The sequence below is a fragment of the Canis lupus genome, chromosome 32 (assembly GCF_011100685.1).
Source record: "Canis lupus familiaris isolate Mischka breed German Shepherd chromosome 32, alternate assembly UU_Cfam_GSD_1.0, whole genome shotgun sequence".
NCBI lineage: Eukaryota > Metazoa > Chordata > Mammalia > Carnivora > Canidae > Canis > Canis lupus.
Genome location: NC_049253.1, coordinates 28,504,545 through 28,517,320, shown reverse-complemented (window position 1 = coordinate 28,517,320; position 12,776 = coordinate 28,504,545). Strand labels below are relative to the sequence as shown.

Below are 12,776 nucleotides of genomic sequence, written 5' to 3'. Positions count from 1 at the left end.
AGGAGAGGATGGATATCATTTATATGAAGATGTGTATGTGGCAGCTTTTAAGAAATTGGGGTGGTAAGGAGCAGTCCCAGAGGAGGTGGGGGCAGAAGGAATGGCCAGGATGACCAGGAAATTAATTATATTAACAATCTAGGTAGTAAATATATTGAAATAATGACAGCTAAGTTTTTGCCTGTCTAAAAAATCATTTACAAACACAGGGCAAAGACTAAAAAGGACATTCAAGACTGGATTAGGGATGCCTGGGTGGCTCAGAGGTTGAGCATCTGCCTTCAACTCAGGTCATGACCCCCGGGTCCTGGGATCGAGTCCCACAGCGGGCTCCCTGCATGGAGCCTGCTTCTCCCTCTGTCTGTGTCTCTGCCTCTTTCTCTGTGTCTCTCATGAATCAATAAATACAAACTTTAAAAAAAAAAAAAAAAAAGACTGGATTAGACCAGATTGGAAATACTATGCACTCATGGGTTTTTTAATATACACATGCTAACAGAATAATAGTTACAGGTGAATGTTTGCATGTATCATTCCATTCAAGCTATATATACACATAATAAATTAAGATTCCATATATTTTCCAAATAAAATATAGAAATAAGGGCACCTGGCTTGCTCAGTCATTGGAGTATGTGATTCTTGATCTCAGGATTGTGAGTTTGAACCCCACACTGGGTGTAGAAATTACTTAAAAATAAAATCTTTAATAAAAAAATATAAAAACATACTTCTGTTATATATTCACATACATAATGCACCACATGTACACAGGTATTTCCGAGATATGTCCACTAAGTTGGTCTGGAAGCAATGGAACTGCAGTAGCAGCAAGCACACTAAGTAATCAGGTCTTGGTTTCTAAATTCTGACTATGTCAGAAGGTACCAGGGCTCCTTAGAGAAACATCTGACACAGGAAAAGTAAAAGATGAGCCTAGAACATCTTGTTGACCATAGAGTAAAGAAATGCTTGAAGAATGATTAGGGGACATGTCAAAAGGACACAAAAGCCAGACTGAAGGGGCTTCCAATGGCCAAATCAACATTAATTTAATCATAAAACTAAGCAAGAATAACAGACTATATTCCATTGACTAAAATAAGAAATGAGAAAACATAAATGAAAGAGAAGGAGGAAAAGTTCTTTACAGTAGAATGCTAACTAATATATAGCATTTTGGGCTCCTCTGTCCCTTCATCAATAGCCAGAAGAGGTGTCAATGGTCTTGGCAGGTGTAATACAAAGAATGGTGGAAATAGAACATCACTTGACAACCATCATACTGGTAATTGATAGAGGTAGAAGTTGCTAGTATATTCTAAAACTAGTAGGTGGAGGGGCACCTGGGTGGCTCAGTGGTTGAGCATCTGCCTTTGGACGGGTCATGATCCCGGGGTACTGGGATCAAGTCCCATGTCAGGCTTCCCATGGAAAGCCTGCTTCTCCTTCTGCCTATGTCTCTGCCTCTGTCTCTGCCTCTCTCTGTGTGACTCTCACAAATAAATAAAATCTTTTTTTTTTTTTTAAATAAAATCTTTAAAAGAAACAACAACAACACTGGTAGGTGGAGATTTAATGAGGAACGGGATATGGATATAATATCTGATTATATCCCCTGACAAAATACTACTCAATTACAAAAGGAAAAACAGTTACTTCACAGCAGGTAAACCCAGCAGATACCAACATGACCAGGTGATGATCATGAACATCACGCAAGGTGGTAAAAGTCAAAATCACATAGTCCCTGATTTACGCAAAACACAGCATCACTTCTGCGGTACCCCTGCCAAGAATTCATGGCCTGTGTCTGGTCATGAGGAAACACGGGATGCACCAGGTTGAGGGCCACTCTACAAAATGTACTCTTGAAGACAGACAAGGGCATCAGAGCCAGGAAAGACTGAGAAACTGTTCAGGATTCAAAAAGATTTAAAATAAGCATTTCTCAAGAAAATCCTGAGTCAGAAAGGAGAAAGAGACATTTCTGGGACAACTGGTAGTGAAGTCTAACTGGAGCCCATGTTTTGGATGGTGGTGATGGCAGCAATGTAGACTTCCCAGCTGGGAGGTGTGGTAATGTAGAAGGAGTGTCCTTGTTTCTAGGAGTTACTCCAGAGTACTTAGCGGGTGAAGGTACATGATGTCAGAAAAAGATTATATGGGGTGGAGGGATGGAGATAAATTATCTGCAAATGCAGATAAATGGTAAGAATCTAGATAAAAGGACAGGAGATTTCTTTGTACTGATCTTATTTCTCTTTGATAGGTTTGACATTTTTTTCTAATTTTTTTTAGATGTCCAAAATTTATCTTCTGAAATTTCTCTTATAAACATATTCCTCCCACTGGAAGAATAAAAGTAAATGCAACTCTTTTCTCCATTCTTCCATCTCTCAGGCCCTAAATTTTAGAAAGTTGTTTTCTCAATAACCACACCCCACATGCAATTCATGAACTAATCCTGTAGGTTTTATCTTCAAAACAGATCCAGAATCCGTGACTTCTCACCACCTCACCACTACCATCCTATGCAAAGCAAGCATCATCTTTTTTTTTTTTTTTTTAAGATTTTATTTATTTATTCATGAGACACAGAGAAAGAGGCAGAGACACAGGCAGAGGGAGAGGCAGGCTCCCTGTTGGGAGCCCGATGTGGGACTCGATCCCAGGACCCCGGGATCACGATCTGAGCCGAAGGCAGATGCTCAACCACTGAGCCACCCAGGGGCCCTTCAAGCATCATATCTCAACTGAGCTAATACAAACAGCCTACTGACTGGTTTCCTTGTACTCACCTTGCCCAATTACATAGTCTTTTCTCTACATAGCTGCCACTCCTCTGTTTTAAAACTCTCTAAAAATTCCCGTGTCACCTAGAGACAATAAAAGCCATAGTTCTTACAGTGGCCTACAAAGCCTGAATAATCTCTCACCCACTCAATTCCATCTCATGTTCTATTCTAATTGTTATGGACTGAATTATGTCCCTCCCCTTCCAAATTCACATTGAAGTCCTAACCCCTAGTACCTCAGAATATACCTGTATTTGGAGATAGTGTCTTTAAAGAAGTAATTATGGTTAAATAAGGCCTATGAGTGGGACTTAATCTAATAAGGACCAGGATCCTTATAAGAGGAGGAGATGAGGACACAGATGCACAGACGGAAAATGAAGTGAAGACACAGACTGAAGACAGCTACCTATAAGCTAAGGAGAGAGACGTCAGAAATAATAATCCTGGGGCACCTGGGTAGCTCAGTGGTTGAGCATCTGCCTTTGGCTCAGGTCATGATCCTAGGGTCTTGGAATCAAGTCCCACATCAGGCTCCCTGCAAGGAGCCTGCTTTTCCCTCTGCCTATGTCTCTGGCTTTCTCTCTGTGTCTCTCATGAATAAATAAACAAAAGCTTTAAGAAAAAGAAATAATAATTCTGCTGACACTCTTAGACTTATAGCGTCCCAAGAACTTAGCTTCCCAGCAAACTAATCAATAAGCAATCTCCATTCCCCTTAGTTCACTGGGGTCCAGTCCTTCTGGCCTTTTTGATGTTCTAAACGTATCAGGCATGCTCTGCTCAGGACTCACTGGCTCTTCCCTCCAACTAGGACACTCTTCTCCCAGATATTCAGGTCTCACTCACTTGCTCTCAGCTCACAAGTCACATCAATGAGGCCTTCCCTGACCATCCCGGTATGTAATACAGCACCCCAACCCCACCATAGCCATCTTTCGCTACACTCTTACCCTGCTTCATTTTTCTTGAAACTTATATTTGTTGACTGTTTCCCTCCAACAAACAAGGGAGAAATTTTTGTCTTTTGTGCTCACTCTTGAACTCCCTGCACTGGGAATAATACCTGGCATATAGCAGGTGATCAGATACATAGCATTTACCTCTTCAGGAGCAAAAGGACAGCATTTGCTGTGCTGGAGTCTAAGCCAGTTGTGGGCTCATCCAGAAATAAGATGGCTGGATCAGTAATAAGTTCCATTCCAATACTAGTTCTTTTTCTTTCTCCTCCAGACACGCCGCGTATAAACTGAGTTCCAACCTAAAACACAAATATCATTATTAACAATTACAACCACAGCCACTACCATTTGTTGAGGTCCTACGATGTGTCAACCCTGTAAGAGGCACTTTATCTCATTAACCCCACTTATTCTGAATAGCAAATAAATGAAAATATGGGAGAAGAGGTAGATTTCTCTTTAATAAGATGGGGAAATTGAGGCTCAAGTCAGGTAAGTAGCTAAGCCTGATACAAATGCCATGCTTAACAGTATACTTCATGTTCCCCATCAAGTCAAACATTTAGTTTTAAGAGAGTTCAATTAGAACACTAAAACATATGGTCCTGGCATAGAGAAATCACAAAGCAAAAGGAAGATAAAGGTGGGAGAGGAAGAGGTGAAAGCATCTATAATTCATTAGTCCTCTTACACCCTCCCTCCCCATCCCTCCAAAAGTCCTCTGTGTGGCTTGGCAGAGAGGAAAGTTCACTTTGTATCACATGAGCACCTCTTAAATCACCATAAAGTTCCCAAATTGACCCTGCCTATATCCCAACTCATTACAGAATTCCTGACTTGTTCAGACAAATCCAGAAGGCAGAATGTTCTACAGGGCAACTGGCTCAGTCTTTTCAACTAGTCGATGTCATGGTGTGTGGTGGGCAAGGAGGTGCGGGGGGGAGCGAGGTTTTGGGAGAGGCAGGAGGTAGGAAATAATTTCTATATTAAGAATCTCCAAAGAGATAATAATCCCGAGTGCTATTCGTGCCCTTTATTGGATCCCATAACAACTGAGCTATAGCAGACATTTTGGAGACAACTGGAGAAACAGGAATGAATATGGCTTAACATTGCTGATATTAAGATACTGTTAATTTTGTTGGTTAATATTTTGGTACTTGGGTAGGCAAATGTCTTTTTTTCTTAAGACACATAATCAGTATTCAGGAGTAAAATATGGTATTTACAACTGTCTTTAAACTACTTCAGAAAAAAAGCTGAAGCAAGTATGGGACAAGATGTTAACAACTGGGAGATCTAGGTGAATGTTACTAGTAATCATACTATTATATTAATTATACTCCAACCATATGATTACAATAGTAATTAGACTATTCTCTCTACATTTGTTATATTTAAAATTTCATAAAAAGTTAAAAATTTTAAATGTATTTTCAATCAATTAGGTAAATAAATTCTAAGAGGTCAACAACTACCTTCAGCTCATTTTCCCTGGTATTACATTCAAGGAAATTAAGGTAATGACTGCCTATTAATAAAGAACTTTTACCTAAAGGCAAAGATTGGAAGGCACCTTACCAAAAACATACAAAATCAAAGAAACAGGGCCAAGGCAAAGGAAACTCAAACTTACAAACTCATAAATCAAAAATAAGTGGTAAATGGTGGCATCTCAGAGTTATGCTTCCAAATGAAATACAAAAAAAATACATTTTACATTTTTCTAAAATGTCAGACAGTAGGACATGAAGCAACAACCAGCAAAATACCCCCATTCTTCATTACTCTAAATAAGGGATATAAATCCAGGGCAATTAAACCATCACCACCACAGACTCAGCTGCTAGACATGCAACTATTGATCTCAGGGTTTTAAGTCCAAGCCCCACCCTGGGTGAAGAGATTACTTAAAAATAAAATCTAAAAATAAAAGAATGGTAAACTATAGCCACTATAATCTTAAAAAGCTCATCTTCACCCAAAGCTGCAAATGTCTTCCCAGGAAATCTTTCATCCTTAGGCATCAATTGTAAAATTCCCTTGTTCATCTCATTTCTTCCTCCTGACTCTGCACAATCACAAAAGGAGTTATTTTTGTCTCTCTTGCCTACAACTGTTACCTGTAAAACCTTAGAGCCCAGCACATAACACACAATCTGTAAGTAACTACTGTAAGCAGAAGAAAGGAAGATAGGAAGAGAGGGAGGGAGGAGTAAGAGGCAAAAGCGCCAAAAGAAAGTCTATAGGAAAGCAACCTTGGATCCTACATAAATTAGAAATAAACCCTACTTTGACTAAATATAATTTTGAAAGCCAAATTATAGCAAAGTGAAGCACAGAGCCAGACCAGAACCCTTGGAATTTTGTCATTTAAGAATTCCAGAAATATACCTCAAAAGCAATGGAACAAAGTCTCCTGGAGGAAGAAGCAGCTAAAAGGGGAAAGAAAACAGGAAGGAAGTTAGTGTAAAGATAGTGGATGAGACATGACAAACAGTGTAGGAGAGATCAAGAGGTATAAGCACATGGAAGGGGCCTCATGTTCTTTGCAAAGACACTTCTATATACTAGATCACACTGCCACACTTCAGTTCCAGGATTCAAACAGTTTTAGATTTTTTTTAATCTGGTTAATTTTGATGTTCATATTATGTAACTAGTCATGTTTCTCATCATTACAGAAAGCAACCACTTTTGACTATATATATATATATATATATATATATATATATATATATATATATGATTTTATTTATTTATTCATGAGAGACACACAGAGAGAGAGAGAACAGAGACATAGGGAAAGGGAGAAGCTGGCTCCCTGCGGGGAGCACCATGAGGGACTTGCTCCCAGGACCCTGGGACCATAACCTGAGCCAAAGGCAGACGCTCAACCACAGAGCCACCCAGGTGGCCTTTTGACCACACATATTATAGAAAATTTCTGAAGAAGAGTTACACTATCCACACAGGTGAGATCTTATTTGCTGGCTATGATCCTGTCTGGTTTTTCCACATTACCTTGGAATCTGCCACTTTATCCAGACCTAATTGCTGAATGACCTTGTTAATTCGCTCATTTTTTTCATGACTCGTCATAGTTGTTGGAAGCCGAAGAGCTGCTGAGAATTGTAAATTTTCTCTCACTGTCAGAGTTCCCATCACGACATCATCCTTAAAGCAAAATGGCATTTCAACAAGACATATTAGGTCTTTTCTAATACCATCACCCTTAAGGGGTAACTTGTAACTTAATCCACAAGAATAATATATTCAACATAAAGTTCTAGCTAATGATGAACTTGTAATTGGACACATGACAACAACTGCATATACAGACAACTGGAAAAGCCTGATGGCATAATTTTCCTTCCTTATCTGTACACCCAAATCAACACAAGTAATTATGATTACTACTAACAGACATGTCCAGACTGCATTATATAGGATTTACCAAAACCTCTTTCCAAGCTAGAAGGAAAGAGGTGAAGGAGGGCATAAAAGGAAAATAGTAGTATCTTGTGGAAATGATAACTAGAATAGATATCATTGCCCTGATAGCAGTTATATTCCAGATTGTCCCTGCCACTTCATTTCACACCACTCCAAATCTTACGGGTGATTATGAAAGCTGGTGCAAAGAAATTTCTTCTATGGATATGTCATATAATCAGTTGGAAGTATACTGAATGATCAGCCGAGGCATTTGCTCATATAGAAATAGAAGAAAGCTAAAATACAAATCCACAAAGACTTACTTGTACCACATAACCTGAATTACATTTGAAATTGGCAGGTCGAGGTGCTCCATTTATCAAAACATCTCCCGATAATCCATGCGGATCTTTCCTTGCAGCTAAGACATCTAACAACCTATGAGAGGACATATACATTGTTGTTTCTCCAACACAGGCTATAGCTCTCAGCTACTCTAAATCCAAATTCTGCTCAAGTTAGAAAATTACCTGGGGAAGAAATTCCATGGATTACCTAAAATTATGTATATGGGTGTTTTCTTCAGGTACTCCCTTGACTTCAATTTTTATTTAAATCCTAGTTAGTTAATATATACGGTAAAATTGGTTTCAGGTATAGAATTTAGTGATTCATCATAAAATTACATATATTTTTAAATTCTCACCTTCCCTTTTTTAGTATATACTACAATAAAACTCAAAAATATGAAACCAAGTCACCGATGGCTGATCCAGCACAGACTTCCCAAACAGCCTACCAGGTCATGTGACCTTGGACATCTCAGGTCAGACAATGTGCTCCTTTGTCTAAGACGCAAGCTCCATCTCCCCATTTTCAACTTTTTTCTCTCTCCTTTCCCTCCCCATTAGCTTAAATCATAGCTGATAGTTATATGCCAATCATGTCCTGTTAGGAAGCTGACCAAATAAGATTTCCCAGTCCTTGGGACAAGCACAAGCTAGCACAACTACATGTCATCCACAGTGCCTAGAACCAGACTAGACACGCAGCAAATGTTCGACAAATACCTGCACATTAAACTACAAGGAAAAGCTTACTTATACTATTATACTCACGAAGATTTGCCTCCACCTGTGGGTCCCAGAATGGCATTGAGGCCAGGTCTCATGACACCACTGTAAACACAGAACATATCAATTTATTGGCCTGCTTAAAATCAGTTCTATTAATTTAGGGTCTGCATTTAATATACTGAGCGAAAGTGATTCAACTATAGACAGAAAACAAACACAAACCAATGTTCAACGGAAAAAGACACTGAACTGTCAATTAACATAAGCCCAGCATACAACGGACATGAATCACTAGTCAAGACCTATAAGAGGGATGCCTGGGTGGCTCAGCAGTTAAGCGCCTGCCTGGCTCAGGTCGTGATCCTGGGATCCGGGATCGAGTCCCGCATCAGGTTCCCGGAGAGGGGCCTGCTTCTCCCTCTGCCTATGTCTCTTCTTCTCTCTCTCTCTTAGTCTGTGTCTCTCATGAATGAATAAATAAGTAAATCTTAAAAAAAAAAAAAAGAGAGAGAGAGAGAGAGAGACCTTTAAGAAAAATGGCTTGGGTCCCTCTAAACTTCTGTCACTTCTTCTCTAAACCATTAAAAAGGACACAAGAAATTTCAAGTTTCCTTAAAGTAACATATTCTGGTTAGATATCTGTTATACTTACCCCTCTTAACACAGTGTAAAGAACATAACAAGTCTTAACTCATGTTTGATGACCTTAACTAATTTTACTTCAAGTCACCTCATTGCTACCTAGTCAAGTTCTATACAATTAAGAAATCAATGGGTTTCTAGAATCACCAGCAGTATTCTCACCACTTAAAACTTGTCAGATTAAGAAACAATATACCTAAATGAGAAATTCAATGGCTAAGAATAAAGAACCTCATAGGTACAAAACTAAACATCACCAATTCTTAACCCTCACAAAATTTTTACTGAATTAGAAAAGCAAAACATGTACTCTCAAGATATATCATTTTCTTCCCTATAAAGTATCAGTAAGTGGACTAGAAAACTCTCAGCATAGAAGTGGTAGATGCCACTTTCTATGGGGGACAACCTTTAAGGATATATAGACATGGAGTCCACACAGCATGTCCCAAACAAAGTAGAAGTGTAAACAGAAGGGTAAGGGGAGTGAATACTCAGAGAGAAATAAGGTGGAAAAAAGTTAAGGCAAGGTTTACTGTGTTGAGACTCAAGAAAAAGCAAGTAGTTTGAATTTTATCCTGAAGATAAGGCAACCAGTAGTCTGGTAAGGAGAAAAAATTAGAAAAAGGAGAATTAAGTATTAAGTTATTAAGTATTAAGTATTAAGAATTAAGTAGGTCCTCTCCAGGGGCACCTGTATGGTACAGTCAGTTAGGTGCCCGACTCTTGGTTTCAGCTCAGACCCTGATCCCAGGGTTGTGGGATCGAGTCCAGTGCTGGGCTCCATGCTCAGTGCAGAGTTTGCTTAAGACTCTTTCTCCCAAAGGGAACCCTCTTACACTGTTGGTGGGAATGTGAACTGGGGCAGCCACTCTGGAAAACTGTGTGGAGGTTCCTCAAAGAGTTAAAAATAGACCTGCCCTACGACCCAGCAATTGCACTGTTGAGGATTTACCCCAAAGATACAGATGCAGTGAAACACCGGGACACCTGCACCCCGATGTTTCTAGCAGCAATGGCCACAATAGCCAAACTGTGGAAGGAGCCTCGGTGTCCATCGAAAGATGAATGGATAAAGAAGATGTGGTTTATGTATACAATGGAATATTCCTCAGCCATTAGGAACGACAAATACCCACCATTTGCTTCGACGTGGATGGACCTGGAGGGTATTATGCTGAGTGAAGTAAGTCAATCGGAGAAGGATAAACATTATATGGTCTCATTCATTTGGGGAATATAAATAATAGTGAAAGGGAATATAAGGGAAGGGAGAAGAAATGTGTGGGAAATATCAGAAAGGGAGACAGAACGTAAAGACTCCTAGCTCTGGGAAACGAACTAGGGGTGGTGGAAGGGGAGGAGGGCGGGGGGTAGGGGTGAATGGGTGACGGGCACTGAGGGGGGCACTTGACGGGATGAGCACTGGGTGTTATTCTGTATGTTGGTAAATTGAACACCAATAAAAAATTAATTTATTTAAAAAAATAAATAAATAAAATAAAATAAAGCCCTTCAGTATTTTACTGTAAGGGAGTAGGCCAGGTGAAGTCATAAAAAACACTATTACAATCTCTAATAAAATGTTTTTAAAATTAAAAAAAAAAGACTCTTTCTCCCTCTGGCTCTGCCCTTCCTTCCCCTCGAAAATAGATAAAATCCTTTAAAAATATATTATAAAAAAAAAAAAAAGAGTAGGGCCTCTTCAGGCATACAAACACAATGAAAAGGAAGACTTGAAAAAGCCCTTTCAAACCTTGGTGTCTAAACCCATCTCTCTTAGAACTGATAAATCAAAATTTATTCCTCAGAAAAAAAATAGTTTATCTATTCCAAAGCTGAAACCTATTTCATTTCCAGGTAATGATTTCACAGAAGCCAATTCTATAATTATACAACTGTGAGTGATAAACTTCACGACACAATTGTACCTCAGTGCTTCAACAGAGGAGGACCTCAGCATTTACTGACTATTGTGCTTAAATTGTCACAACTGTAAAACGGCTGGTGGATGTTAGGTGAAAGGTAACTTTCATTCAGCTCATTAACTGAGGTGCCTCTCACTCAAACACTGGACAAACACAATGCATTTGGTAAGTCAGGAACAAGCTGTAGAACAGAAAGATCTCTTATTCTTTCAGTGACCTCTTCCCCTCCCCCTCTCCCTGTAACCTGGCCGCCAAATGTAAAAAGACACACTTGGTTGATTGAACTTTCCAGACACATTTATCTGTCGCTCTTGACTCATCTTTCTTTATTAATAACTACCCAGTATCTGCTTTTAAAATGACTAGAAATAAGCTTGTTATGCACTAAGACTTCATTGTCAGAAAACTTTTCCAGGTTTTTAAAAGATCTACTCCAATAAAGACCAACCAATCCTAAATGATTAACCCAAAATTGAAAGTGAATGCTCTAGGGACAATTTTTCAGGTCCCCAAGTTGGACTTACTTTGGCACTAAACTCTAGCATTACAGAAAACAATAATGTACAATCACAAGTGCAAGAAAGAGTTCCAGTTGGGAGCAATGGTTATTCTCCCTCCATTCATTCAGCACAATTATCCACTGACTGCTATGTACAATAAGACAGTCTCTAGGACATGGGACATAACTGAGAATAAAACAAAGTCCTAGACCTCATGGAGTTTACATTCTAGTTCCAAGGATCAGCAAATAAGAGCTGGTCACCTGTTCTCTGTTTTCATACAGTGTTATTGAACAGAGCCGCACTCATTCGTTTATGTCCAGGGCTGCTTTCATGCTACAATGACAGAACCGAGTAGTTGCAGCACAGATGTATGGCCCATAAAGCTGAGGATATTTATTATGAGGTCCTTTACCACAAGTCTGTTGACCGCTCTTCTGGTTTATGGTCTATAATTCCCTTATTTCCTCACCCTGCCCTCAACTCTACTATCATCCCTCAAAACTCATTCCTCACCCTTATCTATTGCTTAAAGCATTTGCATTCAGGGAAGTTTCCCTCACTGTACTATAAAACCTTGTTCAACAAGAATGATGTCATCTCATGTTATCCTCCACCCTACAATGGCATGCAACATAAGGGTCTACGGTGGGTAGATCACTCGATGCTGAATACATTAAGTGAAAACCAGTAAAGAATTCATGTCATATCTACTACATTTTAGTGCACAATGGCTAATCCTCTGGTCTCATCTTAGGGAGAAGTCCATGCCACTCCCACGGCTTGTAGCACCTTCTCTCCCTACCCTGTTCCTCTCTCTCTCTCTCTCTCTCTCTCTCTCTCTCACACACACACACACACACACACACACCCCTATAGCACACTCTCCATTTTCTCTCTCATGCCCCTGGCCCTCTAATTTAAGCTTAGAGGCTCTGATAGTGTCTTCTAATCCCTCTATCATGATAGAATAATACAGTGAAGTGCTCTATTGTCTCAATACACCATTAGTCTAGAAGATTTCTGAGAACAGAGGACATATCTATATCACTAGCGTGTTGCATAATGTCAAGCAGACATTAACAGACATTTAAATTTTGTTGAATGAATCTGCATTTTTATAAACGACACAGGAAAATGAAAAGACAAGTTTTCAATTAAAAAAATGTGAAGAAGTAGGAAAAACTTGAAAGCTGTAAGAGAACACAGGCTGTGAAGGGAGATGAGAGGAAGAGGGGTGACAGCTGAAGGATAGGGTAATCACTTATATTAAAGAACAAGAGAAGTGAGCAAATCATTAGTAATATATTAAGGATAATGAGAGCCAAGGTTTTCACTTTTTGAGAAGTTTTACAAACATAAAAATGAGGGAAGAACCATAGGGGTATTAGATTAGAAATTTAGGCATTAATGAGAACTCATAGTTTGGTTT

The 12,776-nt window shown here is 39.2% G+C and overlaps 1 protein-coding gene across 1 annotated transcript in view; it reads right to left on the bottom strand.

Annotated features, from left to right (window-relative positions):
- Positions 1–8,376, bottom strand: part of ABCG2 (ATP binding cassette subfamily G member 2) — a gene marked incomplete at its 5' end in the record, with an annotated part of 40,057 nt that extends 31,681 nt beyond the window's left edge. Inside the window, 4 exon segments of the mRNA XM_038582180.1 lie at positions 3,902–4,059; positions 6,785–6,937; positions 7,522–7,636; positions 8,317–8,376. Of these exon segments, the coding sequence (XP_038438108.1) occupies positions 3,902–4,059; positions 6,785–6,937; positions 7,522–7,636; positions 8,317–8,376 (486 nt within the window).
- Between the last annotated feature and the right edge of the window lie 4,400 nt (positions 8,377–12,776).